The sequence below is a fragment of the Trichechus manatus genome, unplaced genomic scaffold, assembly GCF_000243295.1.
Source record: "Trichechus manatus latirostris isolate Lorelei unplaced genomic scaffold, TriManLat1.0 scaffold00047, whole genome shotgun sequence".
Taxonomy (NCBI): Eukaryota; Metazoa; Chordata; class Mammalia; order Sirenia; family Trichechidae; genus Trichechus; species Trichechus manatus.
The window spans coordinates 5,242,308-5,264,592 of NW_004443983.1; the positions used below are offsets into that span (position 1 = coordinate 5,242,308).

The following is a 22,285-nucleotide window of genomic DNA, read 5'->3' on the forward strand; positions in this document are numbered from 1 at the left end:
CACTTGCATTTCATCTGTATCAGTTAATCCAGTGTTTGATGAGACGACCTTAAATTTTTTGGAGCCTTATAACTCCATTTTCAAGGAAAAAGTTTTCGGATTGTGTGTATATATGTATGAATGAGGAGCCCTGGTGGCACAGTGATTAAGAGCTCAGCTGCTAACCAAAAAGGTCGACAGTTTTAATCCACCAGCCGCTCCTTGGAAACCCTATGGGGCAGTTGTACTCTGCCCTATAGGGTCACTATGAGTCGGAATTGGCTAGACGGCAATGGGGAAAAAAATGTGTGAATGAACTTAATCAGCTGACTTTAGTGAATCATTTTCATTATATTTTTATAATCTGGTGGTATGGGCATCTATATAAAAATAGGAGTATAGATAGGTATTGAATATGAATATATATATATATATGAAAATACAAAGATGGTTGTTGCTGTCTCTACAGAGTGCCCACTACACTTGTAAGCTCACACCCATATCTGTGTCCTCAGGCAGAGCAGCCTAAAGAAGTCTCTGTTCTAGCACAAGGGAAACCCTCAGATTCTAAGCCAATGATTTACTCTCTATTCCCAGGGTAATCCGCAACGAAGCCCCTAGACTGCTTGCCACCTTACCTTTAACCTTTAACCTCACTGCTGCTCAAGGCAGGAGGTAAAGCTGACCCTCTGTTTGCCTGCCTGCCTTTCCCAGTGGCTTCTCCCCACCCTGTGCTCCTGCTGGAGCATGAAATGCTGCCATTAGACATACCTGTTCACACAGATATTCAGAAAGGATTTAGATGATTTTTGCACAATGAATGTTTAACAGAACTTTAAGGAGAATTGAGGAAGCCATAAAGAGCCAGTGTCAGAGGCTGTCTCGGGCTGAGTGAACCACTCATCTGACAGAGACACACAGCACAGACAGACACATATATGTGTTGCCTGATGTGCTTGTGCTTGTTTATTTGTATTTGTTTGTTAACCTCATCTTTTTTTTTTTTTTAATTTCCCAAAAAAAAACTCTTTTGCGTTCAGAGCACTGTAATATTGGACAGTTCTTCATAGCATGGTTGCAAGGATGCAGTGAGAGAGAGTATAAAGAAAAGTGCTTAAGCACGGTGCACATGTCACTTATTTTATCCACACACGCGCCCCTTGTAGCCTAGTGCTCACATTCTCAGAATCACGTATAGCCGTCATTAGCATTCTTTCTGCTAACTCTTGCTTTTTCTCTGCCTCTTGGCAAAGGCACTGACTTTGAGGAAACTCACTTGGTGGAAGAGATATGGAGGTGTGAAGGCAGAAACAGGAATTGGACTGAGTATAAAGCATCTTAAGTTACAAGCAGGAATTAAAAAGCACTTACTTAGTATTGGGATCATATGTTAGCAGAGTTTTGTATTAGCTCATTTCCACTTAGTATGTAAGTCACACTAAGTTGAGTGTAAAACATTAAATAACCTTCTTCTCCCTTTTGTCTTTCAGATTCCTTCGTGGCACTGAATGGTAAGGAAGATATTACTCTCATAATTTAGTATCGGTGAAAATCTATTTGGGAGATTCCATTTCGCTAATCCTCTTGAGTGTTTTCAAACCTTGGGTTTCTTTAATTAATTTTTTTATCCTCGTTACTTTTTTTTTATAGACATTTCAACTCCTCTACCAGATCATGAAATGTCTTACAACACAGTGTATGGTCAGTTTATGGATTTCTTTCTTTCTTTTTTAATTTTTCAAGTGACTTTTCCTGTGGTAGTTTATAGTTTCCATCCCTAAACGTTATGGACCAGATTCTTCAGGACCCCAATTCACTAAAATTCTTCTAGATTTCACTAATGGTTCAAAAATCACTTTGCCTATATGAGACCATTGATGTGTGAGACGGAGTCCTAAATTTTTAATCCATATAACATGAAATATGTCAGCCTTCGGGAGATTGGTGAATATATTTAATGAGTTCTTGAGGGAGAGGAAATTGCTTCTAGGCATAAGTCTATCCAAGAGAAAAGAACAGTGTTTATAACTAATAGGCCATAGCGCCTCAGCTGATAGAGAATACCAACCCCAAAATGCTAGCTTTCTAGACAACGAGGGGAAAATCTATACAGGGTGTAGAGACTTGGTTCCTATTAGGCAAAACTGTCCAACGTAGCATGAAATTAGCCGTCAAATTGTAAGTTCATAAGAGCATGAATATTTAGACAGGTTTTCAGTACAGTTTCTTCAGAACATATACAAGGAAGAGTGACACAGTGGAAATAATGTGCAAATAGGATTCATCCCGTTGTTCCTGCTCTGAAGTACACAGACACTATATTAAACAAAGCTATAAAGTCTGTAAACAGAATATTCTGAGGTCTTTACAAGAAAAGTTAAAATGTAGCTGTACCATTTACATTTCTCAAAGTACCCCCCCCCCCAAATATTTATTAGGTGAAACTCTTCATGTGTTTTTGAAATATAATATGAAAAACATATGTTTAATGGCAAATTTAAGCTTCTGCATTATAATGGAGATTGATTTCATTGATAAATAACATTTTCTAGTTTATGTATTTAAGATCTGTAACAAAGTAAAAGTGCCAGGACCATCTTTATTTAAATACAAGAAACTCGTTGCCGTCGAGTCGATTCCGAGTCTCAGCGACCCTATAGGACAGAGCAGAACTGCCCTATAGGGTTTCCAAGGAGCAGCTGGTGGATTCAAACTGAGCTCATAACTGCTGCACCACCAGGCCTCCTTATGTAAATATAGAGGCAGATTCTTACGGAAGGGGAAAGAATGAAGAAAGGAAAAGAAAAAGAAAGGCAGATTTAGGATGCAAGGATATAGTTCAAGATGGTTGCAAATGCATTAGATAGCTCTGTGCAAACTCTCACTCTGTATCTAATTAGCGCAAATAATGGAACAGGATGCTTGACTTCTCCTGATCAGCCCACTCGTGGTGTTAGGCAGTGTGGAATAGAGGAACTTGCAGAGTCTGTCTGCCTCTAACATTCTCTGATCTGTGATTCACGCCAGAATATTTAACATCAAAGACTAGAAGAGAAATTGTTCAGGAGGCAAATGTAGCTTACCTGCCCTTCAGAAAGAAAACCCACTTAGCATCTGCTGTTCTCCAGTATCATACTTTGCAATTGGTTCCTATAACTGGATAATCCTTATCAGATATCGAGACATTTAGATCTTGAATCTAACTGAAGAAGTAGCCTCCCAGCATTCATCAATCATACCAAGACCAGTTTTAAGTCCCAGGTAATTTCTCATATAAATAATTAAACCATGGGATGCTCTCTATGAACAAAAATCATTCTCCAAGCTACAGATCTCTTATTTCCTTTACAAAAGGAACAGTCCTTATTAATTCTTCTATATTAACACTTTAAAGGACAATGTCCATTCATCTTCAGCTCTTGATCAGCTGTTTCTGTGATGAAAGTAAAGAAGAGTTAGAATTTTCTTTTCAGCTAATTATTTGTCCATTTCAGGCTAACTCTATCTAGTGTGAAGCATTTAGATGATTAATTGACCATCAAAATGAGGCATAGTCCAGACAGTACTTTAAAAAGTAGGAAACATTTTTTTTCATAAATTATTATAAGACATGCTTATTTCGTTGTTGTCGTCATTTCCGACTCATAGTGACCCTATAGGACAGAGTAGAATTTACATAGGGTTTCCTAGGCTGAAATCTTTACGGGAGCAGATCACCAGATCTTTTCTCCCACAGAGCCATTGGTGGGTTCAAACCACATACATTTCAGTTAGCGACCAAGTGCTTTAACCATTATGCTACCAGGGCTCCTTATTTTGGAGTTAATAGACCCAAAAAGGATTTAATTCATTCATTCAGCAAATACTTGTTTAGAGTCTATATGTTCCAGGCACATAGGAGGTGCTGGATTTGTAGCATCACAAGAAGGGTCAGATTACTATTTTCATGAGCGTGAATGTAGACCTGGAAGCTAACCTCAAAGTCCAAAGTGTCCGTTCTGTTTTGAGCTGTGTTCTTTGTGTGTCCCCAGAGAAAGCTCAGTAGCTCAGTGCAGGCCTGTAGAGTGAACCGCAGAATCAGAACTGCCTAACTCTCAAAAAGAAATCATTTCATACACCATGTAGACTTTCTGCCTGGCCAAAGTTCTGTGCAACACCAGTTACATATGCAAGAACACTTTTTAGTGAATTGGACCCTGATTATTTTCCTTCCTTCCTTGTCTCTTGTATTGATTTAGTGTCTCTTTTTTGTCTAACTGGGTTGCGATGGTTGTTAATAGGTTAGAGTAGGTTGAAGGGTCTCTAACCTCTGGAATCACAATGATTTGTAGATATAGAGAAACAATATGATGCATATTAAAGATAACTTTTAAAATATCTCTCTATCTTTGGATTTTATAGCTCCGTTGAATAAAATATGACCTTTTTTATTAGACTGACAAAGTAAAATTATAGGTTCCAAATCTATTGACATGTAATACCATATCCACAAATGATTATTTTTATATTTTTGGTTACAAAATATTTTGGTTACAAAGTCTCTTAGGGAATGCGTAAAAAATAAGATAGCCTTTAATATCAAGTGATAAGAAGGAATATAAGTGGTTTGCTTTAATATTTTTTAAGCTTGGGGAGGTAATAATACACATCTTTGATGACTGATTTCAAACTAAGGGCTGTTGCTTAATGGAGCTTATACATGGTGGTTCTAAAATTTTTGAAAATCAGGTATTGCCTTCTCCAACTGTTTAATTCACTACCAAGACGTGTTCCCTATCCTCAAGCATAAGTTTAAAAGATTACAGGCTCATGCTGCTCTACCTTTTTTTTTTTTTTTGAGTAAATCAGATGCATGGTTTCTCTAGATTTACATATAGAAAATCAAGATGTGGTGGGTATTAGACTAACACTTCAGTGATAGGGAGAAGAGGCTGATTTCTCACATTTCTATAAAACATTTTCCTACCTAACTACCATCTGGTCCACATTAATTTCCTCTCATAGCCATAGTTTTCCGTTACCAGTGAGTTTTCCATGTATTTGCAGCATATGGTCCAGGAAATCTTTCTACAGAGAATGTGTCCCTTAGGCATATATTTCCCCTAGATTACCGTATTAAGAAATGTTCTCCCTAAACCATACTTACGGCATTACCATAAAATTGCCCCTTGAACACAGTTAAATTGAAAGTGCTCAAAATGCATATCAATTCAGGTAAAAGAAATTCTTGCTACTTGAAGGGGAGGGATTTTTTTTTTTTCTTCCCCTTTTTCTTCCTAACGCTCTATAAAGTTATTGCTAATTGTTTGCTTATACTAGGTGCTGAATTCTCTCTTAGGCAGACCATATATTTCATTAGAGCAGTCTTGAATTCAGGAGTGGAAAATACAGGCTATGTTTCAGACCTCAATATAAACAAAAAGAAGTAAAGGAAATTCTGAATTTCCATTTCTCAGGCTAATTTTCCTTTTTCTCTTCTTATCAGTATTTTGAGATGAGCTGTGAAACCCAGAAAAACAAAGTCTAGCTCCAAGCACTTTCTTTGCGTTTTAAATGAACGTGTTTTTAGTGCTTGGATATGAACCAAACTATTTGGAACAAAGCGGATGTTTGAAGCTGTGTGGGGGCCAAACAAGTTCCACCCAAAAAGGATCTTCTTAAATGCTACCGAAGAAATCTTTGGCTTGCTTTTTCTTGCTAAGCAAATTTTAAGAAGATAAAAAGCTATCTTTTTTTTTTTTTACATGTTGTCTGTAATTTGCAGTATTAAAGTATGCAAATCCAACTTCCAATAATAATTTTAAAAGAAAAGAATGCAGTGCATTTATCATCATAATCTCTCTTTCTGGTGGCCAGTATTTTATTTATCATGTACATGGTGATAAATAAACACCAAGAGGCTGGAGCCAGTTTGGTGTTATTGTGACTCTGTCCTTTCTACCAAAAGCACCAATTACACATTCACAGTAGTTGCCCTGATGTCTTTTTAAAAACTTTCCAAAAGATTGCTATAGGTAAGTTGGTTTAATAAACCAAAAATTCTGCTTGAATGTCAACAAGCAGTTACATTTCATGTCTGTCAGAGAGAGCAAGTAGTGGGGCATCCTGAAATCGTTGTGACAGCTTAGATCAAAGCATATGATACAATCCGCATTTAACCTTGCAGAATGATGGAGGGCAAGTTTAGGAATATAGTCACAGGAAATGCCCAGAGTTTCTGCTGTAACTCCCAACCTAAACGTCCTTCTTCTGTAGTTACCCTATGGAAGGCTGCTCTGGACCTCAAAAATCTACCCCTTTCCCAACTGAATCATGCTGGTCAATGATAGTGAGGTCTCAAAAAACCTCTCCTAAGCATGATTTCAGTCACGAAACGATGAAAACTGCCTTTATTGGGTAAGACGTGAAAAGCACAGCCACACACCAGCTTGGAGTAGTGAGGCCTCCATCCCAGTGAAAAGGAAATGCCTGTGGAGTTGAAGCTGAAGACTAGAAACACATTCACGCATCCATGAGAAGTGTTTGGGACAGCTGAGCTGTTTGTGATGGGGAAAAGGCTCATCCACTACTGTAAACCTGCCCCCATCAGTCACGTGTGGTGTCCCTGAACTGGACCTGTTCTGCCTTTAGTACTGCAGGAGACTAGCAGAGAAAAGCACCAGTATTTTTTGTGCACCTTCTATGTGTCAGACACTACTAGGTGCTTTCACACATTATTTTATCGTCCCAACCACCGTGGGAGGTGTCACTATTCCCATTTTGTACAGGAGGAAAACCAGGCCCAGAGAGGTTAAGTGATCCCCCAAGGCTTACCTAGCAAGTGGCAGATAGGATCTGGCCTGACATCCTTCCACTGAACCCACCCTGCTAAGCTTTGTCATTTCTAGGGTGATCCCCTTTGAGACTTTTGGGCAGCTTGGGTGCCACCTTCCAGGTCTCTGAGCAAAAGGACTGCAGGTCTCTCCAGCAATGTTTCCCTAACTGTATTTGTGATGAAAACAGGGCACTCCAGTTCCCTCTTGCCCAGCACCACCACGTCAGACTCCACGGCTCAAGAAGGGTATGAGTCTAGGGGAGGAATGCTGGACTGGAAGGATCTGCTCGATTCACCTGACAGCACAGACCCATTGGGGGCAGTGTCTTCCCATAATCACCAAGACAAGAAGGGTAAGGCCTTGGAAACTCCTCTTCCTCTGGGGGAGAGGGAGGGAAGAGCGGGGAGGACTATGTAACTGCTTCCAGCTGAACCAGGGTAGCGCTGAGAGAACCACAATGCACTGTGATGGAAAGCTTATCAAAACAGACCACAACGCAAGACTCTGTGCTAGGCTCGATCCGAAATGATTTGATTCCCTGGCCAAGGAGAAACCACACAAAACAAATAACACATCCTCTAAGCTTCCTCCACCCAAAAGAGGAGTGTCTTGGCGCAAAGTAAATGCTGGCTCCTAGAGTCTCTTTCCATTCCTATTAGACTCATTCTGTGATTTTTGGGCCCTGTTTTCCCACCATAATGGAATGGAGCACAGTGGGAGCTTTGGCAAGTGAACGTAATCCGAGTAAAGGCCCTTTAATCAGTGAATTGAGAAATAGCAGGGCAAAGTCTTTTCTGGCTGGTAGCATCTCTCCCTCTCGCGTGGTGCTGAATTTGAATAGTGCCAAGGTCCTCAGGCGTACTGTAAATGCCCTTAGAGGACAACAGCTAAAACAAAAATATGTTATTTAATCAAGCAGAATTGCTATGCATTTAAAACGGAAAGGAAGCCACACTAAATGAAAGGGACTCTACTGTGAACTGTCCTAAATTCTCCCTGGCTTTCTTTGCTTAACTAGAGACAGGAAATGTCATCTCTTTTCTCGCCATTTGCTGCTTCTGGTAACACATCCTACTTTAGTTGCAGCTGCAACCAAAGAGGCCTTTACTTGTCCAAAAAACAGTCTTGTAAATGAGAGACTGAAAAGACCAGTTATGCTGCTGAGCTGTTGCCCCCCCATTCAGAATTGTTTACTTCTATATGTTTTGAAGAGTTTCGTCTAAGCAAGGGTTTGAGTCTCAAGGGCAGAGCAGCCACTGTGACCCTTAGTAGACAGTCTCTATCACCACCACCCCCAAGATTGTCTGCGTACGTATTTCCATCTTTACTTTTATACAGTGTTCTGCAGCTCATGCTAAATTCCCATCCTCTTTTTTGCTCCTCATACCAAGATGAGTTCTACTTGCCAACCCAAAAGATTTATCTCCTTTTGTCTTGTTCTTGGGGAGTCCCTGGGTGGCACAAACATTTAAGCACTTGTTTACTAACCAAAAGGTTGGCAGTTTGAACCCACCCAGAGGCACCTCCAAAAAAAAGCCTGGTGATCTTCTTTCAAAGGTCACAGCCTTGAAAACTCTATGGAGTGTAGAGTTGGCATTGGCTCGATCAACAACAGCTGATTCGGTTTTTAGTGTTGTTTTGTTTTTTGTCTTGAGTATATCCCCTTAATTGATTGTATTATTCTTCCGTAGACTTCCTTTTATTAGTATGCTCTGCTCCAAATCTTAAAAAAAAAAAGAGAAAGAAAGAAAGAAAGGATGGGGGAGGTTTTGTTTCCTCGGTCTCTTTAAGTTGGAGGGGTCCCTCTAACTTAAAGGATCCTGAGAAAGCACCAGGCTGATTTGTGATGGGCCAGAGGAACTGTCTCCACAGGCCACAAACCCTAGTATGTGCCATTATTTGTTATGTGTGGCTCCAGACCCCAGATGTCTTAGCCTTGGCTGATTTCTCAAGAAGAGACAGCTCAGTAAAATTACTGGGTGTTTGCACACTGTGACTTTCTGGGAAAAACAAAAAACAAACACACAAACAAAAAGCAACCTTTCCAGTAAAGCATTAAATATGTCAACCAAATATCTAGCAGTTGGTTGCAGTAAATTTTATCTTCACTTCACTGAGATGGATGGCATGAATTTTCCCCAATCGTTAACTTCCCCAAGGAATGGAAGTTATCAGAGTCCAATTAACACTTTGACAGATCATTTTAAAATTCAGCATTGTTCATTCTCCTGGGCCTTGTTATGAATATTGACAAAGCTGGAAGCAGTCCACATATTGTCAAACAATGGTGGCAGAGGTGATTGCATGGGTGTTTAACATGATCACTGTTCTTGTGCTCTTAACTCCTTGCCTTGCCCTGTCGAATTTGAGTTTGATTTTCGACAACTGATTATGCATTTTGATGGGGCAATGTCAATGAGTTGTTATGCAGAAATTAAAAAAAAAAGATGTAGCTTAATGTTCCTTTTACCATGACTTTTATGATTTTACTTTCCATTTTGCTATGAATTGTTTTTCTTTTTAATGTTCATGATTTATTTCAAACTTCTGTTTTGTTTTGCCAAGCACTGTGTGGTATGGCTTGGTGATTGCGCTGTTCCCTTGGAAAAGTCTTGTTTCTTTTCTGACTCATTATGACGTCCCTCAACTTGAACCAATCTGTAACCCCCTTGCTTCTTTTCATTCCCCGATGTTGGTGCCTTGATGATGTCACATCCGTGTGTGCAGCATCTCCTGGGATGCAAATTTCATGGGTTTTCTGAGGGCTTCCGACAGGTGCTCTTTTCACTGGGTCGATTGTCTCATGGGAATGTGACATTTGTGTGCCCCAGCTTTTGGAGCTAAATATACTCTGGAATTGTTTCTAAAATACCTCACATTTCTCCACAAAGCAGAAAATGTGTCTGCTGACCAGCTGAGGAGGAGTCAAGTGCCTGGTGCCCTTTTTATTTTGGCCACTGAAAAAAGACCAGTGAACAAACGAGCCCACAGCTCTTCAGATAGCTGACTGCCACTGTGCTGGTCCCATTCTTTGACCCACCACACACACCCCCCAAACAATTCCACATTTCCAGAGTATGTTTGCTTGTCTTTTTCTTTCTTTTCCTTGCTGTGTCTTTTGTACTGATTTAATCCCGTCTGTCCCTCACATTCTTTCGAAGCACCGTCCCTTACCTGGCAGTCTAACCCCCTTCTGCTACCATTGTTCTTAGCCTCCCCCTTTCAAAATAATAGACCCAATCCCTCTGCCCCTCTGTGGAATGTTCCAAGGCTCTTCCCTGTACACTGTGAGTAGCCTTATGATGCCATATGTATATGTAGTCATACTAACAAAGCACCAGAAGAGACCTGCCAAGCACGCAGAAGCATTATCACAGAAAATGAAGTAATTTTCTCTCTCAGTAACTGGCCTTGCCCTTCATTACCCTACTGGCCTTGTCTAATGTCTCTTGTCCTCGCTGCTTTTCTTTAAAATGGCCTGATATCTTTCACGCCCTAGATTCATTAGTAGAAACATAGCCAACTGCTCTGTTTTATCTCTTGGTCCCTAGATGTCTGGAGCCTCAAGAGCCAGCCTTTTAATCACCAAGTTGATAAATTAGATGCAGCCCTGGCTACTTCTTTGTTAGTTTTTGCCACATTTAAAAATATATATTATTTATTCATCCTATAACTCTTGAGGTGGTAATGGGAAGTTACAAAGGGGGTTTAATTACCGATGAATAAGAAAGGAAATCCAGTTTATTTTTAGATCTGGCTCGTACCCGCCATTCACTCCACAGCAGGAGAAATAAGCACTTTCTTTTTTAGGTTAAGCAGTACTGAAAACAAATAGCCACTTCTGTACCTCTTGTTTCTTACCAAAAGTAACAGTGCTGTAAGACCTGATTTCCAGGAAAACTGCAAGATATGTGAGAGAATTAGCCATGTTCAGATCTGCAAAGAGGGTTGTGTAGCATAAATATAAAATATAAACACTGACTGCTGTCGTTGTTGTTGTGAGGTGCCCTTGAGTTGGTTCTGACTCAAAGTAACCCCATGCACGACAGAATGAAATAATGCCCGGTCCTGTACCATCCTCACAATCATTGCTATGTTTGAGCCTATTGTTGCAGCCACTGTGCCAGTCCATCTCATTGAGGGTCTTCCTCTTTTTTACTGACCCTAGACTTTACCAAGCATGATGCCCTTCTCCAGGGACTGGTCCCTCCTGATAACATGTACAAAGTAGTGAGAAGAAGCCTCACTATCCTCTCCTCTAAGGAGCACCCTGGCTGTACTTCTTCCAAGTTTGTTCGTTCTTCTGGCAGTCCATGGTATATTCGATATTCTTTGCCAGCACCATAATTCAAATGCATCAATTCTTCTTTGGTCTTCCTTATTCATTGTCCAGCTTTCACATGCATATGAGGCGACCGAGAATACCATGGCTTGGGTCAGGTGCACCTTAATCCTCAAAGTGACATCTTTGCTTTTTAACACTTTAAAGAAGTCTTTTGCAGCAGATTTGCCCAGTGCAATACATTGTTTGATTTCTTGACTGCTGCTTCCCTGGGCGTTGATTGTAGATCCAAGTAAAATGAAATCCTCAACAACTTCAATATTTTCTCTATATATCGTGAACAGAAGAAAATCTCTTAATTCATACTTTATTATATAGAGTTCTTGTGAGTTCTCTGAAAACAGATGAAACAGTCAATATAGAGAAAGATGTCTTTCAAAAAACAACTTCCATTTGATTGGAAATGCCAAAATTGTAGTATGCTTATATATTTTGGGAAATCATTAAAGTAAGATATTATTACATTATTACACTTAGTCAAGAAAATATGCTCGTTACAGAGAAGAAAAAGATATAGAAAGAGAATTTAAGTTAGAGGTCAAATGAATAAACTAAAAAGATACATAAACGTTGAATATATTTTAATCCATGCCTAACCTATTTGCATAAGCAATTTTTATTTTGGGAAATAATATTCCAGTAACATTCAAAAAGTCTATAAAGTATGATGAATATATTGTCCACATTTCACAGCAATCTTGAGAGGAATTTCATGAATCACAGAATTTATCCACAATCCTCTATAATCAATCATTTATTCTGAAAATGCACTGTAGCCTACAGTAGTATTGCCACCAAATGGGATGTGTACCACCTTACACATGATGCTTTAGGTGGCTCAGGGACATTGTAATCTTTAATAGTATTTAATCATACAGTGGAAAATTATGCTGTTTTCATTTGTCTTTTAGTCTTCTCGGTTATGTCAAGGAAAATGTCTCATTTTGGTGCTTTGTCATTAACAACTCCCTAAACTTGCTACTACCCCTTTTTGACAAAGAGCAGGCTTTATAGTGGGGACATTGCCTTGCACCAGGATCTAGCTGAAATTTAACATCGTTTTGCTTTCAGTTAATTTTATGTTTATGGTTATCTTCTATCTATGGAAAGTGAAATTTTTTCCATTTGTGATAATGATGTGAAGTTACCATTTGAAATGTACTTTAAAGATAATTTCAGTAAACTATTAAGTAAATGTTAATGAAGATATTACCCCGTTGTCATCAGCTATCAAGTCAATTCTGACTCATGGCAACCCCACGAACGAAGTAGAACTGCTCCATAGGGTTTTCTTGGGTGTAATCTTTACAGAAGCAAATTGCCATGGCTTTCTTTCTTGGAGCCACTGGATGGGTTCAAAACGTCAACCTTTAGGCTAGCGCCTGATCACAAACCTCTTGCGCCACCCATTAAAGTGTAAAATTGATAGCTGAATGGATAAAATTTGGGTAATTCTGGCCTAGGGCAATTAAAGAAGTCAGTGAGGATTAAACCACCACCAAGAACTTTGTTTAGGGCATTTGGAAGAATAAGATTTAGTAACTGCCATACTCTGTTAGCCAGGCACTGCAAAACTAAGTGAATAAGTGCATCACTGTGAGTGTTGTAGTTATATGATCTACTGTTCTTCTGATTCCTCTTCCAACTATTGAACTTTGTGATTGGGGATGGGAAGTTACGGCAAGTAGGAATTTAGAGTAAAATGGATTTAGACTAAAAAAGAAATTAGTCACTCTAGGATTATTAAGCATCTGGCAAGTATATTCTCCACATCAGCAGTGAGCACCCAAGTGTAGATTTCAGCTAGTTATTATCCAAATTGTGGCTTAGGGAAAGTTTACCTTCAGCTCTTGTGCTTCCCCCCTACTTTTTCAATATCTGTTAGGCTGTTGTGATACAGAGTGTTCCCCTGGCCTGGTAATACCTATACTTGATGTTCTTTGTCTTTACTCCCATTCAGACTTTAGCTATTCTGAATCCCAGACCCTCAGAGCCCTGATTTCTCTATTAAGAAATAGGCTGAGAAATGCAAGTTTAGGTGAGTATAGTAGATAATAGAGACTAGCTCTAATTACTTTTGCATTTTAACACTCTCTAATGTTTAAAATCTAATGGATTTGGGATTTTAAAGCATCTTGGTGCTCCCAGTGGGGAAAATGAATTCTTTGGCTCCTCTCAACTCATATGTCGGTGATTTTATATTCAGAGAAAATTATTCCTGATGATACTGAGAAAGGAAGAAAAACGGGCTTCTCCTCATTTCCTGAATCCTAAACTTGGACCAAATGTTCTCTGTTATTTCTTTACCAACATTACCGTAACAGAAATGTTTTCTGAGGCGTCTCAAGCCAAATTTACTACTGGCTCTGCAGCCCATTATTGGATGCCAGTAAGGAGTTAGAGGCTATACTAGAGAGAGACGTAGTTTCTGTCCAAGAAATATCAAACCGCCAGACAGATGAAACACAAGTAGACATGAAAACACACCAAAATGCCTTTACAGCCATCATTGTCTTCAGGAACATGGTGAAACCATGTCCTGTGAACTTTAGAAAAAGACATTTGACAACTGAAGACAACTTGGCCGAACACAGTAAGGACATTACAAAATACCACACTGAAAGAGTTTTTCAACCCCTTTTCCTTAGTCCTTGTCTTCAGTGCCAGCATTATACTAGTAATATATCACTCGACAGGGTGGATAAGGAAAGTGAGGGGATGTTTTGGACAGGATTCATATTTTACAATTCTGTGGAAATGCTGGCAAACTCAAGCCTTTTCTCAACAGCCTGAGTTTTTTTTTTTTTTTTTTAAACAAATCCGCATGTAAAACCAGTAGTATCACAGCCATTTTTAAATGTGCTGGTAGAGCCATGCAGTCTCCAAAGGAGAATTCAGAGAAAGGGGTTCTGTCCTATGGGGTCTACTACTAGTGGAAGGGAAGGGGTTGCTAATATCCACTTCACAATAGAAAAATAACTGAACCAGGTAGAAACATGCATGGTCAAAGGCAAGGAACACTAAAACTAGTTGCTGTCGAGTTGACTCTCTCATGGCGACCCCATGTGTGTCAGAGTAGAACTGTGCTCCATAGAGTCTTCAGTGGCTGACTTTTCAGAAGTAGATCACCAAGCCTTTCTTCTGAGGTGCCTCTGGGTGGACTCAAACCACCAACCTTTCAGTTAACTAACTTGTTAACTGTTTACACTACCCAGGGACTCCAAGGAACACTATGCTGTGTTCCTGTTGTTGTTCCAAGAACTTTTCTGAGCTAGAGTTAATTTATTTTTGTTTTTGAGCTCTAGAGGAAAGGTATCCTTCAAAATTCATTAAAAATTTGATATATAAGCTGCTGTCGTTGCTGATAATTAAAATACAATTCCTTAAATTTAGTTTATACTTTTGTTTTTTGTTTGTTTGTTTGTAAATTGTCCTATGCCTGCCACATAAAGATTTGATATCATTTTTATTACTCTCTTTTAAACTATTTTAATCTCCAAAAGTTGAGAGTGAGTCTTAAGAATATTTATGGGAATAACTAGAAGCACATTGTTTGGGGGTGGTCGGTGAGTACAGTTGACGTATAAAATACAGGACTCCCAGTTAATTTGAATTTCAGATAAACCATGAATATTTTAGTGTAACTCTGTCCCAAATATTGCATGGGACATAGTTAAACACTAAAAAATTATTCCTGGTTGATCTGAAATCCCAGTGTAACTGGGCATCTTAGATTTTTATTTGCTGAATCTGGCCACCCTGTTGAGGAGGTTGCTGAGAACTTACTCAGTGAACATGTAAGAGGATCTAGTCTCTAGTTTACATTGGTACTTTAATTCTTGGAAAATCTATAATAACCCATATAAGAAGAGTTTAAGTAAAAATTGCATTCTGTTAAAATATTTTTGTCATCATAATAATTTCAGTGAAGGAGCACCAGAAGTTGTATGTGTTTGAAATGTGACAGAATAATTTAAAAGCTTATCGTTGATATCAGGATTTAAAATGCCACTTTTAGGTGAGGAAGGCTCAGAAATCAAACTGTTTCAAAACAGTCATGGTCACTACTATTGATTCTTTTTTTAATATTGTTTAACTTCAAGTTTTTATCAACTTCTATGGAGCCCTGGTGACGCGGTGGTTAAGGGTTCGGCTGCCAACCAAAAGGTTGGCAGTTTAGATCCACCAGCCACTACTTAGAAACTGTATGGAGCAGTTCTACTGTGTCCTGTAGGGTCACTATGAGTCAGAATCAACTCAACGGCAATGAGTTTGGTTTGGTTTTCGGTATGTTAACCATATTTTTTTTTTCCTTCTTAAATGATATGGTTGCCTTTTCTGTTTATTTTCATTTCTCATTTCCATTGGCTTTGGAGGAGAACTGGAACCCAGAAAGCACTAGAAAATACAGTGAAACCTGTAAAAGCCGCAACTCGATGGGACTGCCTTGTTTCTGGGTCTCGCAAGTTTCCTGCCTTTGACAGATTGCAGTCTTACCACTTTTATATAACTATTAGTGGAAAATATTTTAGTTTTCCTTCTATTACGGGTTTGTGCCTTAAACAAGTTCCAGCTTTTGCAGGTTTTACTGTAGTAATTTAATAATGGTGACACTAATCCTGGTTTCAAAGAAAGGCAAAACCTTCCTTAATTTCTTTCTTCGTTCATTCAACAGACATTCAGCAAACATCCGCTATACATGATCCTTTCACTGAATGTTAGAGTAGATACTGACTCAGGGAGCTTACAGATTAGTGGAAATAAACACAGATAACCTCCTAGAAGCCAGTGGGTCAGGGTAAAGTCTGGGAGTGAGCAAAGTAAAGAGGTGTGGGCAGAGCATTGAGGGAGTATAAAGCTGGACACAATTCCAAATGGGATCTAGAGAGAGACCTCGTGGAGTCTTGAAGGAAAAGTTGTATTTCAGGAGCAGGAGAAAGAAGGACATTCCAAGCTGAATGAATAGCATGACCAAGACACAAAGCTATAAAAGTAGAGTGTAACGATAAAGACGCAAGTAGTGTGTTGTGACTAAAGTGATAAAGTATATGGAAGGCTGGAATGGGAACTGAGATTGGAAGGGTTGTCTGGAGCTTTAAATACCATGTTAAGCAGTTTAGGCTGTAAGTAGTGGAGGGAAGTGGTGGGAAGAAAAGGATGAAGGGAGGGTGGGAAGGAGGGAAGATGAGATAGACAGATGTAGGTAGGTGGGTGGGTGGGTGGATGGATGGATGGATGTTAGCTGCCATCGAGTTGGCCCCTGACTTATGGCAACCCCATGCATAACAGGATGAGACGGTTGTGATCCAAAGCGTTTCTTCATTGGCTGTTTTTTCTGAGGTAGATCTCCAGGCATTTCTGCCTAGTCTTAGTCTAGAAGCTTTGCTGAAACCTGTTCAGCAACACAGCAGCACACAAGCCTCGACTGACAGAAGGGTAGTGGCTGTGCTTGAGATGCCTGGATTTTCCCCGTGGATATGGAGAATTTTACCACTGAACCACCACTACTCTCTTATAGATAGATGGCAGATAATGATGGTTCAATCAGATTATGTTATTAATTATATATACAGTCATGCCCCGCATAACGTCCATTCAGGCAACGTCTGACAGCATATACATCTGTGGTCCCACAAAGTTTTTTTTAAGGGAAAGCAGCTCTCTTTTTGTATATTTCCCCTAATGTTTTAAAAAACCCCAACCTCAGAGTGAACGAGCAGTGGGGCTCCAAGCGCACATCCCGGGCTCCAAGCGCACATCCCAGTCTGCGCAGCGCCTCCTCCTCTTCCCCTCCTCCTGGCTTCATTCACCTGCCCAGCAGCCACGCAGCCGCTGGTGGGCTGGGGCGCTGCCGTGTTCCCCGCTACTGGCGGCAGCACATGATCAGGAAGCGGCCGCACCAACAGGGCCACGGTAGCAAGGGCTACCATTGCCAGCCGCGCTGCAGGCACCCGTTCCCCTCCGGTCCAGTGGCCGCCTCTCTGCTCCCCACCCCTCCATGTCTCCTGCCCTGCGCCGGAACCTGCCCAAAGTCATTATCTGGCTGCTGGCACAGCCCCGCTGCGCCTGGAGCCCCATACCGGGCAAGGCCATCCTCCTGTATCCAGTGGATACAGCTGGTTTTGTCTGGCCTGCTTGGGCGGGGCTGCTCTTGCTCCTCAGGGGGGCGGAACAGCAGGCAGGACTGGGTACTGCCGGTGTATAATAGGGTGTTAGCACAACACCCAAATCACATAACGTCTTGTTTCACAGAACGTATTGTGAACTTTAAGTGATGCATGACTGTACTGGATAAATTTGGAGAATGAAATTTTGCGTCAATTGTGGATGTAAATTGTCTGTTACTACACATCACGGCCATTTTCCTAGTAGATGCTCATTGCCAAGCCAAGAGCTGTATCCTAGGTAAAAACCCAGGCAGGCTAAACTCTAAACTTGAGCTTCTCTGTCACTTTAGTTAAACCACCGGGTTGCATGGCATATGCCAGGTTTTTCATCCAGAACGGATTTTGAAATCAAGGAAGTCTGGGAGAGAAAGTGATAATACAATCCAGGGTGCTGCCATTTATTCTTACTATATTAATATTTCTTTGTCACATACCAGGAAAGGAATCTGTAGATTCTGGCTTTTCTTTGACGAATGGAGGAAAATGATAGTGTAAGCAGGTCAGGTCCTACGGCTCCTAAATAGATGATGTGGAAGTTTGCATGTGTGGATGTGTGTTGGGATGGGGGAGCAAGGCTCGAGAAGCCCATTGGAGGGTTGTAATTGTTGTTTCACGGTGCAGGCATAGATGTAGATTTGATCTAATTAATTTTGTATCCTCTTGACAGCTTGCTGAATTTATCTAAGGTCTTGATGAGATTATTGTGGCAGGGGTAGAAGAAAAAAAAAGTTAAATGTAGAAAGCTATTTCATCTTTCTGCCTGCCTGAATCTGCACACCAATATTTGAATTATTTTTTTTACTAGAGACACCAGCTAAACCTTTTTTCCACCTAATGTCATCCATCTTCTCAAAAAATAAAGGCATTAAATTATGACTAGTAAGGAAACTTGAAATTTTTTTTTTTAAAAATCAGCAAGTTAAGCCTTAAGGTATCCAAAAAAAAAAAAAAATCAATTCACCTTCTGGAAGTACTTAAGTTTAGTCTGTAGCCACTTTTTCAAGCCACATCATCCTTGACATGAATTCATTTTACCTCCCCCCCTACCCTTTTCCCTCAGAATCTCTCTTTTTTTCATTTTCTCTCATCTTCTGTACAAAAACACACACAGTGACAAAGTTTTCTGACAGCTTAATGGAACTTTCAAGGACTACAGGGACTATGTCAGGCACGATCTTATTAACTGAACATCTGGAGTAGTTAAAAATGTACTCTTTAATTGGTTCAACTGCACTGTGTTCATCTAAATTTGTTTTATCCAAACAATAAAATTGTGAAGCGTTCATTTGTATTTTGGATCATATGTAATAATGGGGAAGAATATTAGCTTTATCTCAAAACTTTCTGATTCTCTAGCTTCATGGAGTTTTAAAAATATATATGCTTGTTATATCAATTTTACTTTGCAAACCTCACTCACAGACAACATAGTCAATAAAGGGAAAATTGTGGAAACCAGGGAATTTCCTGAGGATAGCTTCTTCTCTCTTTTTTTTTTTGATATTATACATGGGGAATGGCCTCAGTAGCTGCAGGAGTTTCCCAGAATACATAATGCATGCCATCGCCATACAGAGAAAGGGAACAAAAAAGCTACATCTGCTCGCTGGGCCCAGGGAGATACAGGCCGTGTGAGTAATCAGTAAACTCCTGCAAAGTGTCTTCGCTGCTCTGAATGCCTGAAAAGATCCACATGAGCCTCATCATACAGCACCTTAAATTGTAGTAAGGCCCTGAAGTAAACTAGTGAAATGTCATTGCATATATTCAAATACAATTGGTGCACAATAGACGGGATCTTAATCGGTGTCAGAAAGCCAATTGCAGGCAATGTGAAGGTTTGTCATCCTTAATTAATATTTCTTAAGCTCTTGTACATCCCCAGCCTGGGAACTATGCATGTAAAGAGATTCATTTTTAATGGGGTAATAGGACTTTTTCCCACTCCAATTATTTTTAAATTTCCTATTTTTTGAAACGATGCATTCCTTTTCAAACATGTATCTGAAATTACATTTCTTCACTGAAGTCAGAAGCATTCCTTATGAACTGCAGAGAAATAATGGAAGTTCAGAATAGTCAACCACTGACAATGCTTTATTAGGAGGGAAAATGGTGTCAAGAAATTTATAGGGCAGCAAGCTGCATTATGCCTAACCTTTTGGACATATTAAAGCATGTCATTTCCAGTCCTACAGCCTCTCGTTATTCATAAATAATAGATAACACTGGACACAATCATCTGACATTTGTTAAGGTAATAAATACACCCCAAGTGCTGATGGGTCTTGCACTCCTTGATTTAAAAGCACACAGCAAAAATTTAATGTAACTTAAAATGTCTCATGCAGTTCTATAGATTTGCAGATTCAGTTCAACTCAGCAGATCTGTGAGTGCCAGGCACTGTTGTGCTAAGCATTTTTATTATTACAAAGCGGGACCTTAATTTGGGGAATGAAACATGAGCTCCGGTCCTGCCAAACCAGGAATAAAAAGGGGAAAAAAATTTCCCTGGGTTTCTTATCCTCTTGTCTGGTCATGCAGAGGTAGCAGAAAAAGATTTAGGCAACCCATGAACCATTCTCGGATGTTGCCTGATGGCTGTGCATTGAGTTTAAGTGGAGAGGAGTTCATTTTGAGGGGACATCAGATGCAAGCCCTTGAAGGAGGCCACTATGTTCAATGGCAGGACACCCAAGCATGCCGCTTCTTTCTGTCCTTGGAACCTAGTCCTAACTGGGCTGACCTATTCTAGGGCAACTCTGGCACTGTAGTGTGCCCAACACTAACTGATTGCCAATATAACAGAAATGGAGAGCCATGGGGAGCAGCAGAATTTCCCCCTCCACGTCTTTGTGCCAGTGCAAATGGAAACCGAAAGTATTTTTCCAGCAGCTCTGGGCTCTAGCAGATCACATTGATTCTGTTACAGGAGTTGTTGCTGTTAGTTGCCATTGAGTTGGCTCCACCTCACAGCGACCGTGTGTATAACAGAACAAAACCTTGCCCGATCCTGTACCATCTCCATGTTCTTTGATACGTTTGAGCCCATTCTTGGTGACTACTGGGTCAATCCATCTCATTGAGGGTTTCCTTCATTTTTGCTGACCTCTGCTAAACACGATGTCCTCTTCTAATGATTGGCTTTTCCTGATGATGTGTCCAAAATAAGCAAGACGAAGTCTCATCTTCCTTGCTTCTAAGAAGCATTCTGGTTTTATTTCTTCTAAGATGGATTTGTTTGTTCTTCTGGCAGTCCATGATATATATTCAATATTCTTTACCAACACCACAATTTAAATGCATCAATTCTTCTGTCTTTTTCATCGTCTAGCCTTCATATGCATATGAGGCAACTGAACAGACTATGGTCTGTCGCACCTTAGTCATCAAAGTGGCATCTTTGATTTTTAGAACATTAAAGAGGAGTTACAGGAGTAGTGACACAATATTATAGGCCGTATGTCACACTTTTGTCAGGTACCAAAGGGAGGTGCTAGGAATTTGTTTCTTTATTTGAGTTTTCAATAAGGTAACATATCAACTTTGTGTACTTTGTTAGAGCATGGATGAATGCAGTGAAGAAATTATGTCATAAATGAGACCCACGAAAGACTCATTTTTTTGAACAAGGAAGGCCACATTTATTTATTATTAATTTTACAAATCATTTCTTACGTCTGGTTATATACTGCTTCAGTGATGTCTGAGGTTGTACTTTAAAGCTAAACACCTAGATGTGGTTTCTTGAACATTATTCATGTCATTAAGAATAGTGCTTCTCAAGCGCTAGTGAACATAAGAATCATCCCCCAGAGATTCTGATTCAGAAGGTCTGGGTAGGACTTTAGAATTTGTATATCTAACAAGTTCCAGGTGATGCTGATACTGATCTTATTTAAGATCACTCATTAAGATTTTCTTGTATTTTTAAATCCTTATTTTTCCGCTCTTGGCTAACACAATGGAACCCTGCATTAAAATAGTCTATGTTGAACACTGTAAAATAGTCTATGTTGAACACTCACCTTACACTATTAATTCAGCATTAAATATGCTTCCTGCACAATGCCAGATGCATTACATGTATTAGTTTGTTTAATCCTTCCAATAGCACTTATCTTACAGCTGACATTACTGGGCTTACAGAGATTGAGGCACTTGTCCAAGGTCATACAGCTAGTTAGTTGCAGAGCCATGACTCAAGCCCAGGTCCTTATGACCTCAAAGTTTATGTACCAATAACTCCAGCCTCATCTATAACCCAGATCCCAAGGACTAAATCTCTAGCAAGTTTAAGTTGGTGGTTTTAAGGGTATTCAAACAGACCTGTTTCCTCCTGTTTGTTTTATCTTTGCTTTTGTAGAGAAAAATCAAAGCACTGCAAATAATCCAAACAAAAAATCACCTGAATTTCACAATTTTATAAGAGATCTACTTCCCTGTTTGTAGCTTTGATGCCTCGTGAGAGAGCAAAGGACAAAGAGGGGACCAGGAAGTTCAGAAATAGAAATGCTTTGTCTGGTTTCAGAAATCACTTAGATGCTGGGTTTCCAGTCTTATTTAGAAAGAAAATCTTGAAAGGAAGGAAAATAAACCATACAAATTCTGCTAAAACTTTGCCAGTCTGAAATTATCATTACCTTTACAAGGACAGTGACAGTTCTAACACATGCAACCACAGACCAACAATCCAGGGAATGGCTTTTAAAAAATATCTTATCACGACTCTCACTGTAGACATCAGCCCATGGTCAGGTTGTTGTACTCTGCTTGGCAGTGCCAGGTTTAAAACAGTGAAGCAGACAAGGAATGTGATCTGTGAACCGACCACTCACATTGGCACGGGTGAAAATGAAGCTGTGTCCCCTCTCTAACAAATATGAAATCAAATTAGTTTCACACGTCTTCTCCCTTCTTCTCTTCCTCCTCTGATGGTATCCCACCACCAACAAAAAAAAAAAATGGATCAGTCTCAAAG

General features: G+C 39.8%; 1 protein-coding gene across 2 annotated transcripts in view; it reads left to right on the forward strand.

Annotated features, from left to right (window-relative positions):
* SEMA6A (semaphorin 6A) overlaps window positions 1–22,285 on the forward strand; it is a 147,484-nt gene that overhangs the window by 112,697 nt on the left and 12,502 nt on the right. The window contains exons 17-19 of one of the 2 annotated variants that reach the window (XM_004376970.2): window positions 1,470–1,490; window positions 1,630–1,680; window positions 6,982–7,146. In XM_004376970.2, coding sequence (XP_004377027.1) covers window positions 1,470–1,490; window positions 1,630–1,680; window positions 6,982–7,146 — 237 coding nt within the window. The remainder of the gene's footprint in view (window positions 1–1,469; window positions 1,491–1,629; window positions 1,681–6,981; window positions 7,147–22,285) is intronic. The other variant, XM_004376971.2, reaches the window with a different exon arrangement.